This window comes from Schistocerca cancellata, chromosome 1, assembly GCF_023864275.1.
Source record: "Schistocerca cancellata isolate TAMUIC-IGC-003103 chromosome 1, iqSchCanc2.1, whole genome shotgun sequence".
Taxonomy (NCBI): Eukaryota; Metazoa; Arthropoda; class Insecta; order Orthoptera; family Acrididae; genus Schistocerca; species Schistocerca cancellata.
In genome coordinates this window covers 652,036,450-652,059,833 of record NC_064626.1, presented here as the reverse complement: position 1 = coordinate 652,059,833, position 23,384 = coordinate 652,036,450, and the positions used below count along the sequence as shown (strand labels likewise).

At 44.6% G+C, this 23,384-nt stretch overlaps 1 protein-coding gene across 1 annotated transcript in view; it reads left to right on the top strand.

Annotated features, from left to right (window-relative positions):
- LOC126092044 (calpain-9-like) overlaps positions 1-22,335 on the top strand; it is a 153,778-nt gene extending 131,443 nt beyond the window's left edge. The window contains exons 8-10 of the mRNA XM_049907489.1: positions 13,231-13,402; positions 17,953-18,064; positions 22,241-22,335. Coding sequence (XP_049763446.1) covers positions 13,231-13,402; positions 17,953-18,064; positions 22,241-22,335 — 379 coding nt within the window. The remainder of the gene's footprint in view (positions 1-13,230; positions 13,403-17,952; positions 18,065-22,240) is intronic.
- Positions 22,336-23,384: the final 1,049 nt, after the last annotated feature.

Sequence of the window (23,384 nt, the reverse complement as noted above, 5' to 3'; positions counted from 1 at the left end):
TAGTTTTAATGTAATCTGCGAGCAATTGCTGATGTTTGATATTAACATGAAAAGGACTTCGTAGACAGGGAAAGAACCTCTTCTTGGGTAACTATTTCTATAATGACCAAAAGCCATTAAATGATCTTCAAACACTTGTGTTCCAGCAACGGTATGAAGAAAATGGTAGTAACAATGACGGTAATAATCGAATTATCCGGTAACTTCACATTTAACAGTGGATTTTCTCGAACTATGAAATTTGCTGAATTAGTGAATACTTCAAAATGACTTTACATCGAGGCCATGATGCCTAGAAGAGTCTTTACATCGTGCTGACATGAGAATAGCACAATCTCCACGTCAGAAGATTGCTTCTACTTAACCATTTAATAGACTCGAATTTTTTCCACCGTGACTAATTTTGTAAGCTAAGCACATCATCCGTTACAGCACACTCATGGGGCTGGGGAAATGTGGCCACAATGGTCTGGTGGAACGAACTATCACAGGTGCAATGCGTGGGTTCAGGCATTTACTTTTAAGAGGCACAAACAGATTTACTTTACCTCTGGTAACCTCAGGAGACGTTATAATCCAGAATCCGCATTAAACATCACGTTCCTTCATTACGAATTGGGCAGAGCCGGTCTACGTTGAGAAATGACATAGGCGGAAGTCATGGTAAACAGAAAAACTGTCTCCAGTAAAATTACTTACATTAGAACATTTTATTTTATTTGATGAAACGATAGCCATTTAAAGGAACAGGGCTCTTATTTTTCTTGTACTTAATTGAACTAGAGACGTTGAAAAATTTGGTGCTGGACTGTGATTCGAATTCGTATCTCATCTTTCGAGGATCTGAATCTCTCGAAACAGTATAGTTCAATTATTTCGTTCCTTCTCCCAAGACTGCAATCTTCTCTAGGCCTCCTCCAAAGGTAAGTATGTGGGTCCGAAACCTGATCCGGTACAAAAATATTCATAATTTCATTTCAAGCCATATCACGTGCATACCAGTCTGCTAGTGAAAATTAACTTGCATTTTTAATGTCTGTTCATGTGTTACCTACAATCGCAATAGGTGTCGTTATTTTTGGTCAAACACGCACACATCTCACTGTTGGTGAGTAAGCAAGTGTTACTTAAGCTATGTTCGTGGATGATAAAGAAGGACGGTAGCTGTGCGGTTCGATTGTCGCTCAGGCACAAAAATTTGTATCCTTATTTTAGAATCAAACATCTAGCAGCTGGTAAGAAAAACCGATACGTAACATTTGATTTTACTTAGTTAACAATCCTATTGCGTGCTGGGTTCGTATCTCCGTCACAGATATTCACATCAACGCTTCATCTTTAAATGCATGAACACTTTGTTCCTTCTGAATGGAGGTATATCACACATCTTTCGTGGTTAGTTAACAAGGCCGAAAGGGTCTTTATTACAAAAACTGTCGTCTTTTGTTTTCAAGTTTAGATTTGGTTACTGATATTCGCGAAGTTGTCTGTAATTCGTCCCTCTTCATGACTATTCGGCAATATGATATGATTGGATTAGATTAGATTAGATTAATACTTGTTCCATAGATCATGAATACGACATTTCCTAATGATATAGAACGTGTCATTTTAATGAAAGATTTCTTTACATACCATGATTCAGTTTCTTTGCAACAATTTCTTTGCAATTATCAAGCTCTAGCATGAGAACACCTATCTGCTGGTGGGTAATAATTTTGATTTGTAATGTATTTTCATTCGTTGTCAACACTAACGGTATCCGACGTTTTTAAGTGCCATTGAGACACGGAACTATTTGCGAAATCATTGTAAGTTCAAGGATGTTATTCTGAGCTGCTGGTGGAGAAAAATTCGGTAGCTGAAGTCTCTTTGTGTGCAGTCAACAACGATATGTGTGAGGCTCGATTCCCAGTCAGCACTGAACTCTTCGTTATATTATTTCTAGTTCAAACATGCTCACATGTCGACGGTGGTGTAACAAACCCGTTTTTAACGTTCGTTTTCTCTAGAATATAACAGCGATAGGTGCCAAGTTGGAGTCCTGGGAAAGGACAAATTAATGTTTCGTCTCGTCATTTCAGTCAAAACATGTAGCTACTGCCGAGAAAATCCGATATGTCACAGTTGATTGTGCTTCGATGACAATCTAATTAGGCTATGGGTTCGAATCCCTGTCCAACAAAAAGCTTTACCTCACGGCATTTCAAGTAAGTTACTTGTGAAGAAGCAATATTTAACATCTCTCGTAGTTCGTTAACAAGGACAATAGATGCTGGGTAGGAATTCGCGTCCGTTAACAATGTTTACGTTATGTAATTTAAAGTTGATATTTGCTAACTGATACTGTCTAAAATCGAGGTATAGCACTCTCTGTATGCCTAGTGAGGAATGACAGTTTCCGTCAGTCACGAAGTCTTTGCTTAGTCTGCATTACCTGGGTTTGAATCCATATGCAGAACGAGACGGTTCGTCGTGTCATTTGAAGTTCATACATATTCTCAACTAGCTGCTCGTGAATAAGTTAAATTTTTAATGTCATTTTGTGTTAAATAATAAATACGGTATGTTATTTTGAAGAGGAAATCATGAATACGACGAGCTTACTACGTGAATTACCTATCTGACGTAATAATGAGAGTGGTAACATTTCATGTATGTCATTTATTGTAATAAATGTGAGCTTACAAGCCTGCAGAACCGTCTTCTCTGTGATAAGATGTTCCCTGATGTTTGTAGTACCTTGGTATTACTTTACATCTTGAGTTACTGCGATACAGAGCAGTGTTTCCTAGTGGTGACTTGTTGGAACCATTTTCAATAGTCAAACGACTGTACCGAGGGGTGATTAGAGGACCTGCTAGACAGCTGCGCTATGTGGGTTGCATTCGAATCCGGCGAAATGCAATTCAGGTCGTTCGGATACTTTTGAGCATCACTGTACATACGAGATTTCGGAAATAAAGAGGACGCACGTAATAACGGTACATTTAAAATTAATACGGAACTCGACACAATACGCTCTGTTTTCAGAAAGAATCTTTCATTCTTCAGAGGAGCGTTCTCTCTTTTGAAACATACTGGCAAATTAAAAGTGCATTCCGGTCTGGGATTGAGATATCCAGATACGATCCGCCACCCGCCCTCAGAGTACATATCTAGCAGTATCTCTCTCACATTTTCAAAACTTCACGGAAGGCCTACTCCACACCAGTCTATTCTAGCAAGCCTGGAAGAAAATATATTTCGGAGAAATGGCTTGCTTAGTCACTGTCTATAAGATTATTTCCAGAAGACTTTGCGCCGTTTTGTCTGTAAGAGCATTGCCCGCGAGGATTATGGTAGGACAACAGCCACCTCCGACCACCACCACCATCGCTACTCACTCGCGCCCTACAATCTCTCGCATCATTGCGAAAAAAAAAAAAATACTCTTCGCAAACCAAACTAGGATTTTGATTTTGTCCCGCCATACTTATTAAAGTATGAATGTAGTATCGGTCTGAAGAAAGCCGTAAGATGTAAACAATATTGACTAATAGCTAGTGCCTCCACATCTATATGGCGTAAAATTTCAATACAATTTCGCCGTTTGGTGCTACTTCCCTTGCAAAACAACATGCCAGACGGCTCTGAGTTCCTAAATGTTCCGCCGAGCAGGCCGATGTGGCCGTGCGGTTCTAGGCGCTTCAGTTTGGAACCGCGTGACCGCTACGGTCGCAGGTTCGAATCCTGCCTCGGGCATGGATGTGTGTGATGTCCTTAGGTAGGTTAGATTTAAGTAGTCCTAAGTTCTAGGGGACTGATGACCACAAATGTTAAGTCCCATAGTGCTCAGAGCCATTTTAACCATTTTTTTCTTTTTTTGTTCCGCCGATGTAGTCTCTTCAATTCGCTATTCTCTTTCTCATGTTACCAGCGAATTTCAGAAACTACTGAAGATGTGAATATAGGAAGCATTCGCTTGTATCTACAATGAGTTACCCCCTCCCTCTACCCAAGTGTTCATAACTCTGCTCCTCGGGGCTTCTGTTGTTCACGTTAACAATGTACGTAAAAAATTTCAGAGTAATAAGCTGTATTCACATTTACTTGGCAATATGGCCATGACTATTCCTTGGTACTCACGGAATTGTCAATATAAAAAAAATTGTGTCAGTTGATAATGATAATGCGTTGGTGAGTTGTAGATTGAAATGATTTTGTAAAGAAAAGGACCGCTTGTGAGGCAAGGAATAATATTCAATACGGCGTGGTGCAGCGGATGATAACGAGATAACGATAACTCACGTAGTGGCATGATGCCGTGGTATCGATCCGAAACGTTAGCGCCAACGTGAGTCTACTTCCGTTGACATTTCATCGATAAGTTCTGTGAAACTGTGTCAGCAACTCAGAACAAGCGCACAAGCCTTCGGAACAGTAAGGTTCTGATGAAACTGTTACATAAGTATTACTAGTGATCAATAGCTATTACTTACGATGAAGCCATCCGATTAATGAACGTCCACGAAGTTGCCCCCATTTTAATTTTCCTCGTCTTGTCACAGCCACACTATATATCAGCGGGGTCGCGTGGGCTTTATAAGTTCATGTTACGGGTACAGTATGAGTTTTATTAATGCATGAGATTAACGAAATATTACCTCTTTCCGTTCCACTTACATTAGCCATTTTAACCTCCTTCCCCGCCGCCCTATCACCTTTCCAATCGTTGGCGCTAGTGCGACGCTAAGCCGAAACAGGATTTGTCGTTTACTCTTTATCTGTGCGATTTTAAAAGGTTTGGCAAAATTAACGGTCCTTCTAAGTATGAGGTTCGTAGCGTAATATGGCTTCTCAATGCAAAAAGCGACCTACCTATTGAAGTTTATGGAAATATGATGACTGAGGCTTCCGTCAGAAAAGGCATCCTGTTTAAATGCGGACGACCAAATATTCACGATAAAGAATTAACAGGCTTTCTTTGTTGTGACTGAGAAACTGAAATCAAGGACTGAGGGAAAACATTCAACAAGATAGACGTTTCACTGCTGGCGGTATGAACTTGCCCCTTACTGAAAATTCACGATCAGTACTTTATAAAACTATTAGTGATGATTTTCCGTGTAGAAACGTGTATATTAGGAGAATTGCTCAACTTTTGACAGACGAATACAAAAGACAAGGAACGGGAGCTGCATTGACGTTTCTCATTTGATGCGACAAGGATGGCGGAATATTTGGATCACATATTTATTGGTGCCGAGCCCTGGGTGTCACATAATGGTCTAGAAAGAAACCGCCACTCAATGGAATGGCATCATTTACAATCCCCAACAAAACAAAAAAACCTCGTGATGACTGGGGGTTGTGTGATGTCCTTAGGTTAGTTAGGTTTAAGTAGTTCTAAGTTCTAGGGGACTGATGACCATAGATGTTAAGTCCCATAGTGCTCAGAGCCATTTGAACCAAAACCAAAAACACCCGAAGAAATTTTGACCACCAAATAGGATATGGCCACTGTGTTTTGAGATAGAAAGGGCGCACTATTTTCAGACCCTTCACCGACAACGTCGCGCCGTAGCAAACAAACGGCTCGAATTGTTGATCAGCGACACTGAGCTTCTTCACGATAACACTCACCCGCCTTCTGCTGGGTTGACGCCTGATCTGCTTCGCAATAGGAATTTTTCGGACATCCGCCTATAGCTCGGACTCGTCCCCCAAGTGTTTGCCGTCTTTTCCCAAACAGAAAGTTTTTTTGGGCGGTAAAAACAATGAAAACGACAACGAACTGAAAGAGGATGTTAGTGGTAGGCTGAACAAGTTGGCAGCAACTGAGTCTACAGAAGGCATAGAAAAGTTTATGGATCGGTACAACAAATGTTTTTTGTTTTGTTATCTATAGTAATAAAAATAAATAAAATAGTAAAGCCTCGTTTGTACAAAATCATAAATTTCCGAAAGTTCTTTGCCACTTGCTTTGAAATTATGACACAACGAGTGTCGGATTGACCATCAGTGACAGAGCACCTCGTGTTCCTGCTGCTAAGAAGTCGAATACACCCTTCGTTTGTTCTATATTTACATGAGCTTCAAACGGGAGCCACTGCAGTGATGGATAGGAACTGTGATTGCTGTGCACAGATGCGAGCTGAGTTGGCGACCCTTCGCTCACAGCTCCAGGATGCGTTGGCTTCCGTCTCACAGCTAGAGGCTGCTGCCAAGGGGCATCACTGTGGGGGATCGGACGCGGGGATGCGAGAGACGTCGACCACATCCCACGTGTCGCCCGTTGGGTCCACTGCTGTGGCCACTCTGGGTACTGCCTGCACTGAGGTTGACCCCTCACCCATGACAGAGTGGTAGATCATTCCAAAGACTGGCAGGCAGCGAAAAACATTTTGAGGGGCCAATTGTAGGGCCTCCGTGGTTCGTTTGAAAAACAGGTTTCATGCGTTGTCTGCGGCTGATGATGTCTCTGAGCTGGATGCAGTCGTTCAAACCTGTCCCAGGGGAAGCTTCTCGGCCCGCAAGGTCTGCGCGTTCATAGAGGGTGGGTTTGCTGGTAGTTGGGAGCTCCAACGTTAGGCGCATAGTGCGGCCCCTTAGGAACATGGCTGCCAAGGAGGGGAAGGAAGCCACTGTGCACTCCGTATGCATCCCGGGGCAGTCATTCCGAATGTGAAAAGGCTGCTTCCGGATGCCATGAAGAGTACAGCGTGCAGCCAACTGCAGGTGGTGGCTCATGTCGGTACCAATGACGTATGTCGCTCTGGTTTTGGGCGGCTAGCGGAAATGATAAAGACTGCCAATCTTGCTTGCGAGATTAAGGCGGAGCTCACCATCTGCAGAATCGTTGATAGAACCGACTGTGGTCCTTTGGTGCAGAACCGAATGGAGGGTCTGAATCAGAGGTTCAGGCGGTTCTGTGACTGTGTAGGCTGCAGTATCCTTGACTTGCGCCATCGGGTGGTGGGTTTCCAGGTTCCGCTTAATAGCTCAGCAGTCCACTACGCACAGGAAGCGGCTACGCGGGTAGCGGTGGCTGTGTGGAAGAGACTGGGCGGTTTTTTAGGTTAGAGGGCCTCAGGGAACCACAGAAAGGGCGTCCGTCTAAAAGGGGGCAGGTAAAACTCAGTAAATTAGTTGTAGAAACGATCTATATTGTAGTCGTAAATTGTCGTAGCTGTGTTGGGGAAGAACCAGAGCTCCAAGCCCTAATAGAAAGCACTCAAGCTCAAATAGTTATAGGTACAGAAAGCTGGCTAAAGCCGGAAATAAGCTCAGCAGAAATTTTTCTAACGATCTAATAGTGTTCAGAAAGGACAGATTAAAAACAATTGGTGGTAGAGTATTTATTGTTTCAGAAGTAGTTTGCCTTGTTGTGAAACTGGAGTAGATAATTCCTGCGAAATAGTATGGGTAGCGGTTATACTTGGCAATAGGACTAAACTATTAATTGGGTCGTTTTACCGACCCTCCCGACTCAGAGGATATAGTTGCTTAACAGTTCAAAGAAAACTTGAGTCTCATTTCAAGTAGATACCCCACTCATTCAATTATAGTCGGTGGTGACTTTAATCTACCCTCGATATGCTGGAAAAAATATACGTTTAAAGCCGGCAGCAGGCATAAAACGTCATCCGAAATTGTACTAGACGCTTTCTCAGAAAATTATTTTGAACAATTAGTTCATGCGCCCACTCGAAGCGTAAATGGTCGCGAAAGCATACTTGACCTCTTAGCAGCAAATAATCCTGGACAGATAGTAAGTATCGTGACGAATACTGGGATTAGCGATCGCAAGGCAGTAGTTGCTAGGCTGAATACCGTAACTCCTAAAACCACCAAAAAGAAACGCAAAGTATATCTATTTAAAAAAGCTGATGAAAATGCTCTTAAACGCCTTTTTAAGAAACAGTCTGCACTCCTTCATGCAAGCATAGGAATGTTGTGGAATGATTTCGAAGAGAGATTATCAACAGCAATTGAGAGATAGACACCACATAAATTAATAAGTGATGGTACTGATCTCCCATGGTACACTAAACGGATCAGATCGCTGTTGCAGAAGCAGCGAAAAAAGCATGCCAAATTTAAAAGAGCGCAAAATCCCCAAGATTGGCAAAGTTTTGCAGAAGTTTGAGATATAGTTCATACTTCAATGCGAGATGCTTTCAATAATTTCTACAACGAATCTCTGTCTCGAAATCTGGCATAAAGTCCAAAGAGATTCTGGTCATACACAAAGCACACCAGTGGCAAGACGCAATCAATACCTTCACTGCGCGATAACAACGGTGAAGTCACTGATGACAGTGCAACTAAAGCAGAGTTATTAAACACGATTTTCCGAAACTCCGTCACCAAAGAAGACGAAGGAAATATTTCTGAATTCCAATCAAGAACAACTGCCAAGATGAGAAACAAGAAATAGATATCCTTGGTGTCGCAAAGTAGCTTAAATCACTTAATAAAAGCAAGGCTTTCGGTCCAGATTGTATATCAGTCAGGTTCCTCTCAGAGTATGCTGATACAATAGCTCCATATTTAGAAATTATGTACAACCACTCGCTCACGGAAAGATCCATATCTAAAGACTGGAAAACTGCTCAAGTCACACCAATACCCAAAAAGGGACTTACAGGCCCATATCACTAACGTCGATTTGCAGTAGGGGTTTGGAACATATGCTGTATTCTAACATTATGAAGTACCTCTTATGGGTATCTAAAAGTAGCGAGCATGGAGTACATGGACGGAGTGCCGCTAGGCGGGAGTGGGGATCAGCCAAGAGGTGTGCCGAGACAGTCCGCGGTGTTGCGATAAACACTGTGGCTGGATGGCGCAGTGATTAACGCAACTGCCTAGTAAGCAGAGTTCCCAGGTTCGAAGCCCTTTCGGTCACACACTTTCACTCGTCGCCGCTAACTACGCATCAAGTCCCAATGTAGCTGACGTCAATCGTTCCTACCCTTTTCTTTCCGTCCTTTCTCCCTTCCCTACACCTTCAATTACATAATATGTGTCACAGATGAGGATTTTGCGTCGTCCTGTTGTTTCGGACATGTCCAAAAGAACAAACTCCAGGCATTTATTTCCTGCAACGAAACAAGGAGGACGAGCCTGCTTAGTAGGAAGTTCAAATGTTCAACTGGCTCTGAGTACTATGGGACTTAACATCTGAGGTCATCAGTCCCCTAGGATTAGAACTACTTAAACCTAAGTAATCTAAGGAAGTCACACACATCCATGCCCGAGGTAAGATTCGAACCTGCGACCGTAGCAACAGCGAGGTTCTGAACTGAAGCGAATAGAACCGCTCGGCCACAGCCGCAGGCTACTAGGAAGTCATGATGCAGGTTTTGTTTACTCTAATTGTCCATAAGGTGGCTCTGTTGTATCGTATTTACATTGTCCCATGACAGAACTTGCTATGAATCAACGACAGACCCATTCATTACTTGGTGCTGTTCAGAGTCGTACAGTACAATACGATGGATTAGTACCGGCACAGCTGCAGAACTCACTGACGTACACCTTGTGTGTGTGGAAGTACGTTGGAATGCTCTCGCTGCTGGAAGGCTGTACAGGGAAAGATTTCCCAACAGGCATCATCTGTAACAGCGAGTGTTTATTTCTCTCTATGGACGAATGCGGGAGACTGGTTCTTTGGAAATAAGAACCGAGGGACCTGGAAAATACGAGGATCACACCAGGGATATTTGTCAGGGTGCGTCAGAATCTTGTTAGCCGATGTCATGCTTGCATTGAGGTTGATGGCCATGAGTTTCAGCACATGTTCTAGGATACTGTTCAGATTGTAAGTTCATTGTGTCAGTGATGGTATTTGCAGTTAACTGTAACTAAAGAAATACTCACTAATGTCATTTTATTCTTGTTATCTCTTTAAGCTGGCTCCCTACCTCAAATTGTTCAGTGGAACACCCTCTGAGTCCTGTTAAATTTTTGCACGATCTAACGAAAACGCCCTGTATATAACAGCGAAACGTTGTTAGCAAACAGGAAAGCTGTATTTATGGCTTATTGGCTTATTATTAGAATACTACTAAGGAATCTGAATATACACTAGTGGAAATGGAAAAAAGAACACATTGACACCGGTGTGTCAGACCCACCATACTTGCTCCGGACACTGCGCGAGGGCTGTACAAGCACTGATCACACGCACGGCACAACGGACACACCAGGAACCGCGGTGTTGGCCGTCGAATGGCGCTAGCTGCGCAGCATTTGTGCACCGCCGCCGTCAGTGTCAGCCAGTTTGCCGTGGCATACGGAGCTCCATCGCAGTCTTGAACACTGGTAGCATGCCGCGACAGCGTGGACGTGAACCGTATGTGCAGTTGACGGACTTTGAGCGAGGGCGTATAGTGGGCATGCGGGAGGCCGGGTGGACGTACCGCCGAATTGCTCAACACGTGGGGCGTGAGGTCTCCACAGTACATCGATGTTGTCGCCAGTGGTCGGCGGAAGGTGCAAGTGCCCGTCGACCTGGGACCGGACCGCAGCGACGCACGGATGCACGCCAAGACCGTAGGATCCTACGCAGTGCCGTAGGGGACCGCACCGCCACTTCCCAGCCAATTAGGGACACTGTTGCTCCTGGGGTATCGGCGAGGACCATTTGCAACCGTCTCCATGAAGCTGGGCTACGGTCCCGCACACCGTTAGGCCGTCTTCCGCTCACGCCCCAACATCGTGCAGCCCGCCTCCAGTGGTGTCGCGACAGGCGTGAATGGAGGGACGAATGGAGACGTGTCGTCTTCAGCGATGAGAGTCGCTTCTGCCATGGTGCCAATGATGGTCGTATGCGTGTTTGGCGCCGTGCAGGTGAGCGCCACAATCAGGACTGCATACGACCGAGGCACACAGGGCCAACACCCGGCATCATGGTGTGGGGAGCGATCTCCTACACTGGCCGTACACCACTGGTGATCGTCGAGGGGACACTGAATAGTGCACGGTACATCCAAACCGTCATCGAACCCATCGTTCTACCATTCCTAGACCGGCAAGGGAACTTGCTGTTCCAACAGGACAATGCACGTCCGCATGTATCCCGTGCCACCCAACGTGCTCTAGAAGGTGTAAGTCAACTACCGTGGCCAGCAAGATCTCCGGATCTGTCCCCCATTGAGCATGTTTGGGACTGGATGAAGCGTCGTCTCACGCGGTCTGCACGTCCAGCACGAACGCTGGTCCAACTGAGGCGCCAGGTGGAAATGGCATGGCAAGCCGTTCCACAGGACTACATCCAGCATCTCTACGATCGTCTCCATGGGAGAATAGCAGCCTGCATTGCTGCGAAAGGTGGATATACACTGTACTAGTGCCGACATTGTGCATGCTCTGTTGCCTGTGTCTATGTGCCTGTGGTTCTGTCAGTGTGATCATGTGATGTATCTGACCCCAGGAATGTGTCAATATAGTTTCCCCTTCCTGGGACAATGAATTCACGGTGTTCTTATTTCAATTTCCAGGAGTGTACATTAGATATGAAATAATGAACAAAGTTCACTGTCAGGGGCGGTGTGGAGGAGAGGAAATGGACAGAGAAAGTGGGCAGGAGAGGTTGGAGAGAGAGGGGGAGGATGAGATGGACATAGAAAGGGGGAGGAAGTAATGGGTAAAGAGAAGGGAGAGAGGGGGCTGGAGGAAATGGAGAGACAGGAGGCAGGAGAAGGTGCGAAGAGAAAGGGGGGAGTAGGCGGTCTACATCTACATCCACATCCTCATCCATATCCATACTCCGCAAGCCACCTGACGATGTGTGGCGGAGGGTACCTTGAGTACCTCTATCGGTTCTCCCTTCTATTCCAGTCTCGTACTGTTCGTGGAAAGAAGGATTGTCGGTATGCCTCTGTGTGGGCTCTAATCTCTCTGATTTTATCCTCATGGTCTCTTCGCGAGATATACGTAGGAGGGAGCAATATACTGCTTGACTCCTCAGTGAAGGTATGTTCTCGAAACTTCAACAAAAGTCCGTACCGAGCTACTGAGCGTCTCTCCTGCAGAGTCTTCCACCTGCAGAGTCTTCCACTGGAGTTTATCTATCATCTCCGTAACGCTTTCGCGATTACTAAATGATCCTGTAACGAAGCGCGCTGCTCTCCGTTGGATCTTCTCTATCTCTTCTATAAACCCTATCTGGTACGGATCCCACACTGCTGAGCAGTATTCAAGCAGTGGGCGAACAAGTGTAATGTAACCTACTTCCTTTGTTTTCGGATTGCATTTCCTTAGGATTCTTCCAATGAATCTCAGTCTGGCATCTGCTTTACCGACGATCAACCTTATATGATCATTCCATTATAAATCACTCCTAATGCGTACTCCCAGATAATTTATGGAATTAACTGCTTCCAGTTGCTGACCTGCTATTTTGTAGCTAAATGATAAGGGGTCTATCTTTCTATGTATTCGCAGCACATTACATTTGTCTACATTGAGATTCAATTGCCATTCCCTGCACCATGCGTCAATTCGCTGCAGATACTCCTGAATTTCAGTACAATTTTCCATTGTTACAACCTCTCCATGTATCTCAGCATCATCCGCAAAAAGCCTCAGTGAATTTCCAATGTCATCCACAAGGTCATTTATGTATATTGTGAATAGTAGCGGTCCTATGACACTCCCCTGCGGCACACCTGAAATCACTCTTACTTCGGAAGACTTCTCTCCATTCAGAATGACATGCTGCATTATGTTATCTAGGATCTCCTCAATCCAAACACACAATTGGTCTGATAGTCCAATGCTCTTACTTTGTTCATTGACAGAGAGAGGGAAAAGGAGGAGGAGATGGACAGACAGGGAGAGAAGGAAATTAGGATGTATATCCAATTCCTAAATATATTAGAAACGTGTGTTTTCTGTTTTGTTCGTTTTCCATTTAATGAGACTAAGTCACAGCAGCGGCTGCCGGGGACAGCTAGCCTTGAATAGAAATGTCTATAAGAAAAAATGTCAGTATGGCCCTCGCACATGTGGCGAAAGTCTAAGCATGTTACCATGCGTGTACGTGTATGTATTTGCGAGTGTGTGCGTTTGTTTGTGAGTATTGGGGCCGCTAGATTTTGTCTGGTGCTTACTTCATAAGCTCGTTTCACTTTTCTGTTCTTCTGAATATTGTTGTTCAGTTTTGTAATCGGTGTCTCCTGGGAACACAGTAGACTAGATGTGGCGCGACGCCCCAGAAACAGATTAGTGTGTGGGCAGGGACGGGCGCTGGCAGCTGCTGGACGAGGAGACGCGGCGTGAGATGGGCGCGCTGCAGCCGGCGCCGGACGGCGAGTTCTGGATGGAGTTCTCTGACTTCCAGCGACACTTCTCCGAGATCACCGTCGCCACACTCGTGCCCGATCTCGACTACGACGCCGACGGCGCCGACGCCGCCACCAGCAACGGCAACAGCGCTGCCGACAGGAGCCGCCGCTACGTCAGTATCACACCCTCCTACACTAATCAGCCGAAACATTTATGACTGCTTGCTTAATAGCGTGTTCGTCCATCTCCGGATAGCAAGGTAGCAGCGATTCTGCGTGGCGTAGGTTCGACAAGTCCTTGGTAGGTTTGCGGAGGTAAGAGGTACTAGATGATTATGCTCGCGTCACCCAATTCCAGTAAATTATGGGTCAGTAGTTTCTGCGCGCGGAGGTGATGAGTTCCATCGGGTTCAAATCAGGCGAATTTGGTGGCCAGGACATCAACGAGAATTCACTCTCATACTCCTGTGTAGTACGTTTCGGAGCTTGTGACACGGACGTTTATCCTGCTCGAAGATTCCATCGCCATCGGGGAACAGAAGCATTAAGGGATGCAGGTGCTCTGCAATAACATTTACGTAGACCCCAGCTGTCATGGTGCCTTCGATTACAACCACAGATTCTTTGGAGGCTCATGTGAATCTCCCTCATAGCAATATACCGCCTCTCCCCTCACCCCCCACTGGCTTTCGTCCATGACGCGGTGCATGTCTCGAGCAACTGTTCCCCTGGATCACTACGTACCTGAACACTACCATCCTCCTGGTGTAACATGAAACTTGATTCATTCGACCAGGCTATACATTTCCATTGATCCACGGTCCAATCTCGATGCTCCCTTGCTGGCTGCAACCGTAATTGACACTGCAGTTAGATCAACAGGGGGACATATAGGGGTCGTCTCCTGCAGGTCCCCGCGTTCAGCAATGTTACCGGAACGGTATGTTCTGAAACACTTATGCCTGCGTCAGCGTTATACCGTGTCACTAGATATGCTACAGATCGCTTCCTGTCCTGATTTATAGAGCGGGAAATCTTCCGACCTCCAGTCACCTTCTCGTGGTTTCACTGTGCTTCCGCCGCTTCCCATAGGCTCTCACGACAGCAGAACGCGAACAGGCAATCAGCTTCGCCGTTTCCGACAGCTTTTTCTCCTTTTTTCTGCCATTGGTCACTGTGAGATGTTGTTGTTCTGGTATTCAGTCTGAAGACTGGTTTGACGCAGCTCACCATGTAATCTCTACCTAATGCGACCCGTATCATTCTGAATCTGTTTTCTGTATTCGTCCCTTGTTCTCCCTCTATGATTTTGACCTCTCACACTCCCCTCCAATACTAAATTGGTGATGTATGAAACGCATGTTTGACCATGAGCTGCTTTTATTTTAAACCCAAATATCGACCGATTTCAGTCATCTTCACGGATAAGGGTTAAAATGGTTTAAGCCATAACATTACATTTGTCGTTACTTACATAATATGTAGAGCACGCCATGAATATCAGTATACGACACAGGACTTTTAGAAGCAAACTTACTAACAACAAGTGTTTACAGAGCTTCCCTGCCAATTACGAGCTGCATTTAACACGGGGTACATTTCTGTAGCTTGCCTGAACGCCTGCTCTCTTGGGTGAGCTTGCGACCTGACGGGTGATATTCCACTCAGGTAAAGGCGTACAGTTCAAGTTGACAGTACCTAGTACCAACAACAAATCTGATACGGTTCTTAAGTTCACACGACAAACCACAGGAAGTCGAGTAAGGCAAGAAATGAAAAATAAAAAGGACTGACTTCCCGAATATAGGCTGAAACGACTGGAAGAAACAGCATCCCACGCTCACACATAGCCATATACTTCAAGCCTGTGCTCACAGTCGCAGAGCTGAGTGAAATACTGATAATGGTGAGTACTCACTTCTATTCTGTATTCTGTATTGTGTAAATTACAAAGCTGTCTTTTCAGTACCAGTTCATTAGTTACGCAATCTACCGATCTAATCTCTAGGATTCTTCTGTAGTACTACATTTCAAAACTGTTGGTTATGTCAGTGGATTTCTCCATTCGTTACTATTAAGACTCTTAACCCCTTAATACCTGGATAAATTTCAATTGAAAGAAAAAGTCGAAAATCATACTTTGTAACCACTAATGGAGTACATAAGGTCAAATTTAAGACATGCTATACTTGTCAGATATAATAGGGTTTTCGTATATTTGCGACAACAACCATTTGGGACCAGTTTACGTAGACTTTCCCCGCGTAATGACTGATGATGCTTTCTCGGGTATACAGCTGGGTAATGTAGCCATCTTGACACAACCTTTCAGCGGATCAACTACCCGCGATCTCGAAGTGAGTATGCTGATGCACGATCTCGCCGGAACTGTTCCACACCTGAAAAAGTAGGCCACATGCTTTGTTGAAATATTGTGTCAATATGACTACAGTATCCGGCTGCATACCCGAGGAGAGTAACCAGTCATTTGAGACATATAACACAACATCTGGTTGGGTAAAAGATTTTTATTTAACATTTTGATGATACATTACTATTCCGGATTAGAATTCTAGCAGAACATTTTATTTATTATGGGTAATTTTGAAACTGTCAGGTGGTACTTGAGAATTGAAACGTCCTTTTCCAATTCATGGAGCATAAACCGTCGGGGGTCCATCGCTAGTAAAATAAAGGCTTCAGAGTATTACCAGTTTAATAGAATGTTCACATCTCAATGAAAGTGAAATTTAATCATTCAACACAGTGTTGAGCCCGGATGAATCATTGGAAAGGTGTATAATAAATTAAAGTATATATACTTAAACAATGAAAAAAATTATTCAGTGAAATATTCTTTCACTACAAATAAATATTCTGGTGCTACAATTCGACGGAAATATTTACTTTCACTTCAATTGATTTCATCTTTTGCATGGGTCCATAAAGGTACACAAACGCCTTACCGTGCGTATTTTACACAAACGGTATTTTCGAATTCAGTTGCGCGTGTAACTAGTTTATCACATCAAAGTGAAAATTATCTCAGATGACAGAATTATAACAAGAAATAATTTTCAAAACTGATCGTGCCTCTGTATCTAGCTGTAATTCTCCAAACAATGATGATGACTTCCCGCGTGTGTGTGTATCCTGAACAAAGGCGCGTATGGCAATCGCTCTAGAAGTACTCGAAACACTCAGGAAATGGCAGAGGCGTTGGTAGGTTCTTGTAGAATCATGCAGTTTGGCAAAAAACAGGTTTCCACAATTCAGGTAAAGAAAAAAATTCACGACGTGTTAATTTTTAATTATTTCACATGAAAAAAATAATTTTCATAATTTATTGTCCGAAAGTTCTCGGAAATTCTTGGAATTCCCAGCACCAACGTCGTGCCAGCATCAATGTCAATAACAGGCAAAAATCTACTACATCTACATCTACATGATTACTCTGCAATTCACATTTAAGTGCTTGGCAGAGAATCAGAATCGCCGAGATTCATGATTCCTTTAATGGATTAAGCGTATGTATATGTAATTAAGTTTGTACAGAAACCTCAGAGCTGAGTCTTAATCGCACTTGGCCAATTTTTTGAAAATTGTTGTAGTACTATTCCTTGTCCAGCCATTATACCACCTCGAGATAACTTCCTTTTTCTTTGAAACATTGCTTAGAATCTTGGCTCTCTACAGTAGTATGTACCGATCTGTCTTCGTCTGGGTTAGCCGAGCGGTCTCAGGGGTCTTGTTACCGTCCGCTCGGCTTCCCCCGTCGGAGGTTTGAGTCCTCCCTCGGGCATGGGTGTGTGTGTTGTCCTTAGCGTAAGTTAGCTTAAGTTAGATTGAGTAGTGTGTAAGCTTATTGACTGATGACCTCAGCCGTTTGGTCCCATAAGACCTTACCACATATTTCCCATTTGCCTTCGTCATATGTGTTACCTTTATTCAAGGTGATTCTTTGCCCCTACCTATGTTTTATGCAACATGCACTGTCTTCAAATACCTGTGCAAGATTTTCATATTCATTCCCTTGGTACGTGCAAACTATTAGTCCTTCAAAAGAAATGAACAGGTCCTTTTTGTAGGAAATTTAATGTAGTTAAATTCTGTACTGCGATACATTTTCGCCAGAGACCGTGGTTTTCGAGCAAACTTACAAAAGTAACCTTCAAGCGCGTTTTTTTTTTAATAGCTCGAAAACCGAGGCCCCCAGCAAAAACATATCCCAGTACAAAATTTACTACATTACACTACATTAAACTTCCTACGAAAAGGTGCAAAAAAATGTTCAAATGTGTGTGAAATCTTATGGGACGTAACTGCTAAGGTCATCAGTCCCTAAGCTTACACACTACTTAACCTAAATTATCCTAAGAACAAACACACACACCCATGTCCGAGGGAGGATTCGAAGCTCCGCCGGGACCAGCCGCACACTCCATGACTGCAGCGCCTGAGACCGCTCGGCTAATCCCGCGCGGCACGAAAAGGTTCCGTAAGGCTAATAATTTGTGCGAACCGAGCGAGAGAATATGAAAATGTCGGATGTGGTTTTTGAAGGCGTTGCAGGTCGCATAGAAACCACAGGTATGAGCAGCTGGAAGCCCTGTGTATACGCTGTAGCCCAGAACCGCTCCCACACGCCATAAAGCCTTGCGCTCCCTGTGTGCAGGTGGAGGTGTGCCACGGGGAATGGGTGGCGGGGCGCAGTGCAGGCGGCTGCCGCAACGACATCAGCAAGTTCACTACCAACCCGCAGTTCCTGCTCACGCTCACCACCACCGGTAAGAAATCCGCTAAACCCTTACTACGACTTACACGTCCACTATCGATCCCAGGACCATCGAGCTTTAACACGCCCTCGCTGATAGTAACTATCAAAGGTGCATTTTGGTGCAGACATTCGAAATTCCCTCACATGTACGTTCTCACGCTCAGCACTATAACTGCTAGCGACGTACATACCTGTGAATAACCTGCATGCTTCTAGTGCTAATGACAGCGTTTACCATTTATCTTGACCATTTCAAATAACTTTTCGTGCAGAAGCAAAACAAACAATGTATCAAGCAAAAGTTGTTTACCTATCAGGAGGACAATAACGAATACGATCGCTTTCTTATAACTTTGTTCATTACGAAAGTTGTACAACAGTAGGTCTTTTTTTAAGTAGAACCCTAGTTTGTTTTAGTTCGGTAATACACTTCCTCTCTTCAAGACCTATCCAGAAACGTCTTATCACAGTGTACGATTGCGTGAACACCCTGTTATTGAAAACGTAACAGACACTGACGTTGACTGTCCTGTACTAGTTGACAGACCAGGCACCTGGAGTAACATAACTCGACCACTTGCTGGAGTTGACACTAAACAAATGAAAACAGAGGAAAATGCACTCTGGTCATTTAATCAATCGTCTTCAGTTGAAGTAAGGTAAAATCACTACAGTGCTGCGCTTTATGTACTCGTGTTGTAAATAAGAAAACATTACTGCTACTCGTATTATTGTTCTGCTAACATAACTCTCCTTAGATGAGTAGCATTACGACGTTTTTATTTTGCTATCAATTTACCACTTCTTACATATTATCATCTGGGAGGTGCAGAATACTACCACGACATTCACAACATGTTCTGTTACTTTCTATAATATAATCAGCCCTTCAGTACACCAGAAAATACTTGTCATAGGAATTCCGTCAGATGATTCCGATTTCACCTTTTTTGGTGGGGCCATCAGCTTCCATTCATTGCTTGGGTTTCTGTGCCTTTCCTGTCTGTGAATGGTGCATCGACAGTAATTGAGCAGCCGGCCGGTGTGGCCGTGCGGTTCTAGGCGCGTCAGTCTGGAACCGCGTGACCGCTACGGTCGCAGGTTCGAATCCTGCCTCGGGCATGGATGTGTGTGATGTCCTTAGGTTAGTTAGGTTTAAGTAGTTCTAAGTTCTAGGGGACTGATGAACTCAGCTGTTAAGTCCCATAGTGCTCAGAGACATTTGAACCATTCGACAGCAATTGAGCGACGCGTAATATCAATTGTACTCTTTCTAAAGCTGTCAGAAATTGTTGCGAAATTTGTTATCAAATTTTCTCTTGGCCAGCGTTAAACAATGCAGTATTCAAGTTCCACGAAAGTTTTTCGTAGTTAATTCTCCGTGTAAAACTTGCCACTTATTCTAACATGCTTATGACATCACCCGTTTCTTGCAGATTTAATCTACCATTGTCCCATAGCAAATTGTGCACTTTTTCGATGTTTTCACTTGTGGTGGCCGTTTTGGGACTTCTTTGCATGAATCATCGTCAAAACCTTTTGTGTAACATGTACCAATACAACGGAAAAACCTTGAAATCGGCCCTATATTTGTACTAGTCTGAGTACTTCTTACTATAGAAAAATCTGAAAGTTTTCTGTTGTTCAAGCAAAGGAATCGCGTTGTTCCACTACGGTACAATATGACTAATAGCAGTAAAGTAATGGACTGATATATCGGTTTAAGAAACATTTCTGCCAAAGTATGTTTATTAGTTGACACAACCCCCATTTCTAAGGCATAAAACTGGAGGTAACATCTGTCACCGTCTTACTGCTCCAGGTTTATAGTTCGAGAGAACTGTTTTATTCAGGAGACTCACTGATCGTTTGAAAAGTGACCTCTGTATTCTTTAAATTCGCTTCTAAGAACTCATTCACGCGGGAAGATTGTTTGACCGTCGCACAGAGTCCCGTATGGACGACATAGTAGTAGGAATCTTTGGCGTAGTGCACCAACTGAGAGGGTTGAAAACAAATAACTCATCAGGTTGGGATGGTATTCCAATTCGGTTTTATAGAGAGTACTCTTCAGCATTGGCCCTTTATGCAGTTGTCGCGAATCTCTCGCCCAGCGCAAATCCTAAGCGACTGGAAAGGAGACTCCTTGTATAAGAATAGTAAAAAGACGGACACTCAAAACTATAGGCCAATATCCTTAACATCAGTTTGCTACAGAACTCTTCAACGTATTCTGAATTCTATACTAACAAGTTTGCTCGAGACGGATAAGCTTCTGTCTGGATTTAGAACGCATTACTCGCGAAACTCAGTTTGCCCTTCTTTCATATGATGTTCTGCAAACCATGGATAATGGACAATAGGCAAATTCCACATTCATACCAAGCGAGGTGGCGCAGTGATTCAGTCCCACGTCCGGCTAGCCAGGTTTTCGGTGATTTCGCTTAATCGCTTCAGGAAAATACCGGGATGGTTCCTTTCTCAGGGCACTGCCGACTTACTTGCCCATTCTTCCGTAATCCATGCTTACGCTCCGTCTCTAATGGCCTCGTTGACGACGGGACATTAAACACTAATACTGCTATTTCCGGAATACTTTTGACACGGGGCCCCACTACAGACTGTTAACGAAGGTCCGAGGATGCGGATTACGTTCCCAGATTTGTGGCTCGAAGGCTTCTTGTAATAGAAACCAGTATGTTGTCCTCGACGGCGGGTGTTCATCAGATACGTCAGGAATGCCACAGAGAAGCGTGATAGGACTGTGGGGTGCCCCAGCATATTCGGCCACACGTCTCACAGACATGCTCCGCGGGCTAGGTACGGTCCCTGGTACGGCCCCAGCCTCATCTTGGAGGTTGTTTGTCAACAGAAAAGTCGTTGAGTTGTTTACCGCTTAGCCTCCTGCACCCACTACAGCGTCAGGGGCTGCAACCCGCGCCGATATGGCGGGTAGTGGTAAATAGCGCTGCAATCACAGGCACCTATTTGCGTCCGCACCATCACCTCAACTCCCCAGTACGGAGTACGCCTGCTCGCCGCTACCTGCCAGACAGAGCCCTCACGCCTTTTTCTCTTGTTATTTCAAATGGTTCAAATGGCTCTGAGCAATATGGGACTTAACTTCTGAGGTTATCAGTCCCCTAGAACTACTTAAACCTATTTAATCTAAGAAGATCACACACATCCATGCCCGAGGCAGGATTCGAACCTGCGACCGTAGCAGTCGCGCGGTTCCAGACTGAAGCGCCTAGAACCGCTCGGCCACAACGGCCGGCTCTTGTTATTTTATCTCCCCCACACCGCACATGGGCGGGGAGAAGGGAGGGTTGTCATCGCTACAGGCAACCCTCTCTATAGCCAACTGACATCAAATATTTAATTAGATGAAAAAAAAGACAAATAGGGGAGGTTGGTTGGTTGGTTTGTTTGGGGGAGGGGACCAAACAGCGAGGTCATCGATCCCATCGGATTAGGGACGGATGGGGAAGGAAATCGTCCATGCCCTTTCAAAGGAACCATCCAGGCATTTGCGTGGAGTGATTTAGGGAATCAAGGAAAACCTAAATCAGGATGGCCAGACGCGGGTTTGATCCGTCGTCCTTACGAATGCGAGTCCAGTGTGCTAACCACTGCCCCACCTGGCTTGGTAATATGGGAGGTATTTACATTGAAGTTAAAACGTTTTTGAGAGAAAAAATTAAAATGAAGTTTTTAGATTGATCTCTTGCACTGTTAGTTAAAAAGAGTAATAATAAAAGATAAAACGAAACACGATAAACGCAAATAAATAACATTTGTAACCTGTTGGCGAAACACTGATATTTAAAAGAAGCACTTTCCTGTCACAAATAACCGGAAGGACCTGTTGTTGGATAGGGAGGTTGTTGTTGCGAGCGGGAATGTTGGCCACTGAGGAAGGAAGGAATGTTGTGGCGTAGGGATGGAGGACTGGTGCACAGCAGCGATGGGGGTTGGGACAGAATAAGGGGTGGAGTAGACGGGGAATTACTGATGTTAATAGTTGTCGAGAAAAGGGGGTGGGGTGGGGAAAGGAAACAGATGGGGAGAAGAAAGGGGGTAAGAAAATGTGGGGAAGGGAGGGAGAGGAAGCCCTGATAAGGTGGGACACTGTGTAACAACACGTTCCCATGAGGCTGTGCACTTGTGGGCAATCAACTTGCAGATCCAGCAAAGCAGTGCCCTTGGACGCGGCTGACGGTGCTCACGACAGGGCGTGACGGCACCATTCTGTACTGTCCACGAACGCACAGGAAATGAATGGATAAATGTCAGGGTGAAGTTCACGATGTGGGAGAGGCAAGTGGTTGAATTTTCTTCGGGAGAGTAGGTGGAGAGGGTGAACAGGTAGGAGTTGTGGAATGTGTTGGTAAAGGCACGGCAGTGTATGAGGACTGGAAAGTAGAGGGTTTGATCCGTCGTCCTTACGAATGCGAGTCCAGTGAGTGGAGTTGAGTTTGTGGGTGGTGTAAAGTGTTTGAGGCTGTTCAGTGCGAGTGCGGAGAGGCGGGATTTTCACGAGCTGTAAAGGATCCTTGTGGGGAAGGTAAATAGATGTAGAAAGTGAGGGGGAATGCATGGCATTCAAATACCTGGAATGACTTAGAGAACTTGGGAGGGGCAGATATCTATGCAACACTTGCATAGCAAAGGATGGGGCGGATCAGGGTTTTTACTCGTGAAGGAAAGCGGAGGGGTGTAGTCCCCATGTTCGCCCAGTTAGCAGTTTTATTCTTTTGAGGGATTTCTGTTCGATAGTTATTAGGCGAGCTTTCCACAGCAGTTGCCAGTTGTAGGTTAGTCTAAGGTATTTTAGAGTGTTAGTTAGCTGGATGGGATGATCGTAAATGGTGAGGTAGAAGTCGTGGAGAAGGAAGGTGAGTGTGGTGCGTCCTATAATTATTGCCTAGGTTTTGGATGGGTTAATCTTCAGGAGCCATTGGTTCGGCAGGAGGTAAACTCATTGAGGTAGATTTGGAGGGACTTTTTGGAATTTCTGGAGAGTAGGATAGAGGGCGAGGAATGTGGTATCGTCAGCATGCTGAAGAAGATGTATGGGAGGAGATGGCTTGGACATATTGGCAGTGTATAAGCGGTAACACAGAGGGGAGAGAATGGAACCTTCGGGCATACCTGCAGTGGGGTGGAATGTACAGGAATTGGTGTTGTAAAGAATGACATAGGATAGGCGATTATAGAGCAAGGATGCAATAAGGCGTACATAGTTAACTGGAGTTTGAAAAAGAGAGCTGCACGCCATATGTGGTCATATGCTTTCTCTAGGTCTAGGGAGACAAAGATGACGGATT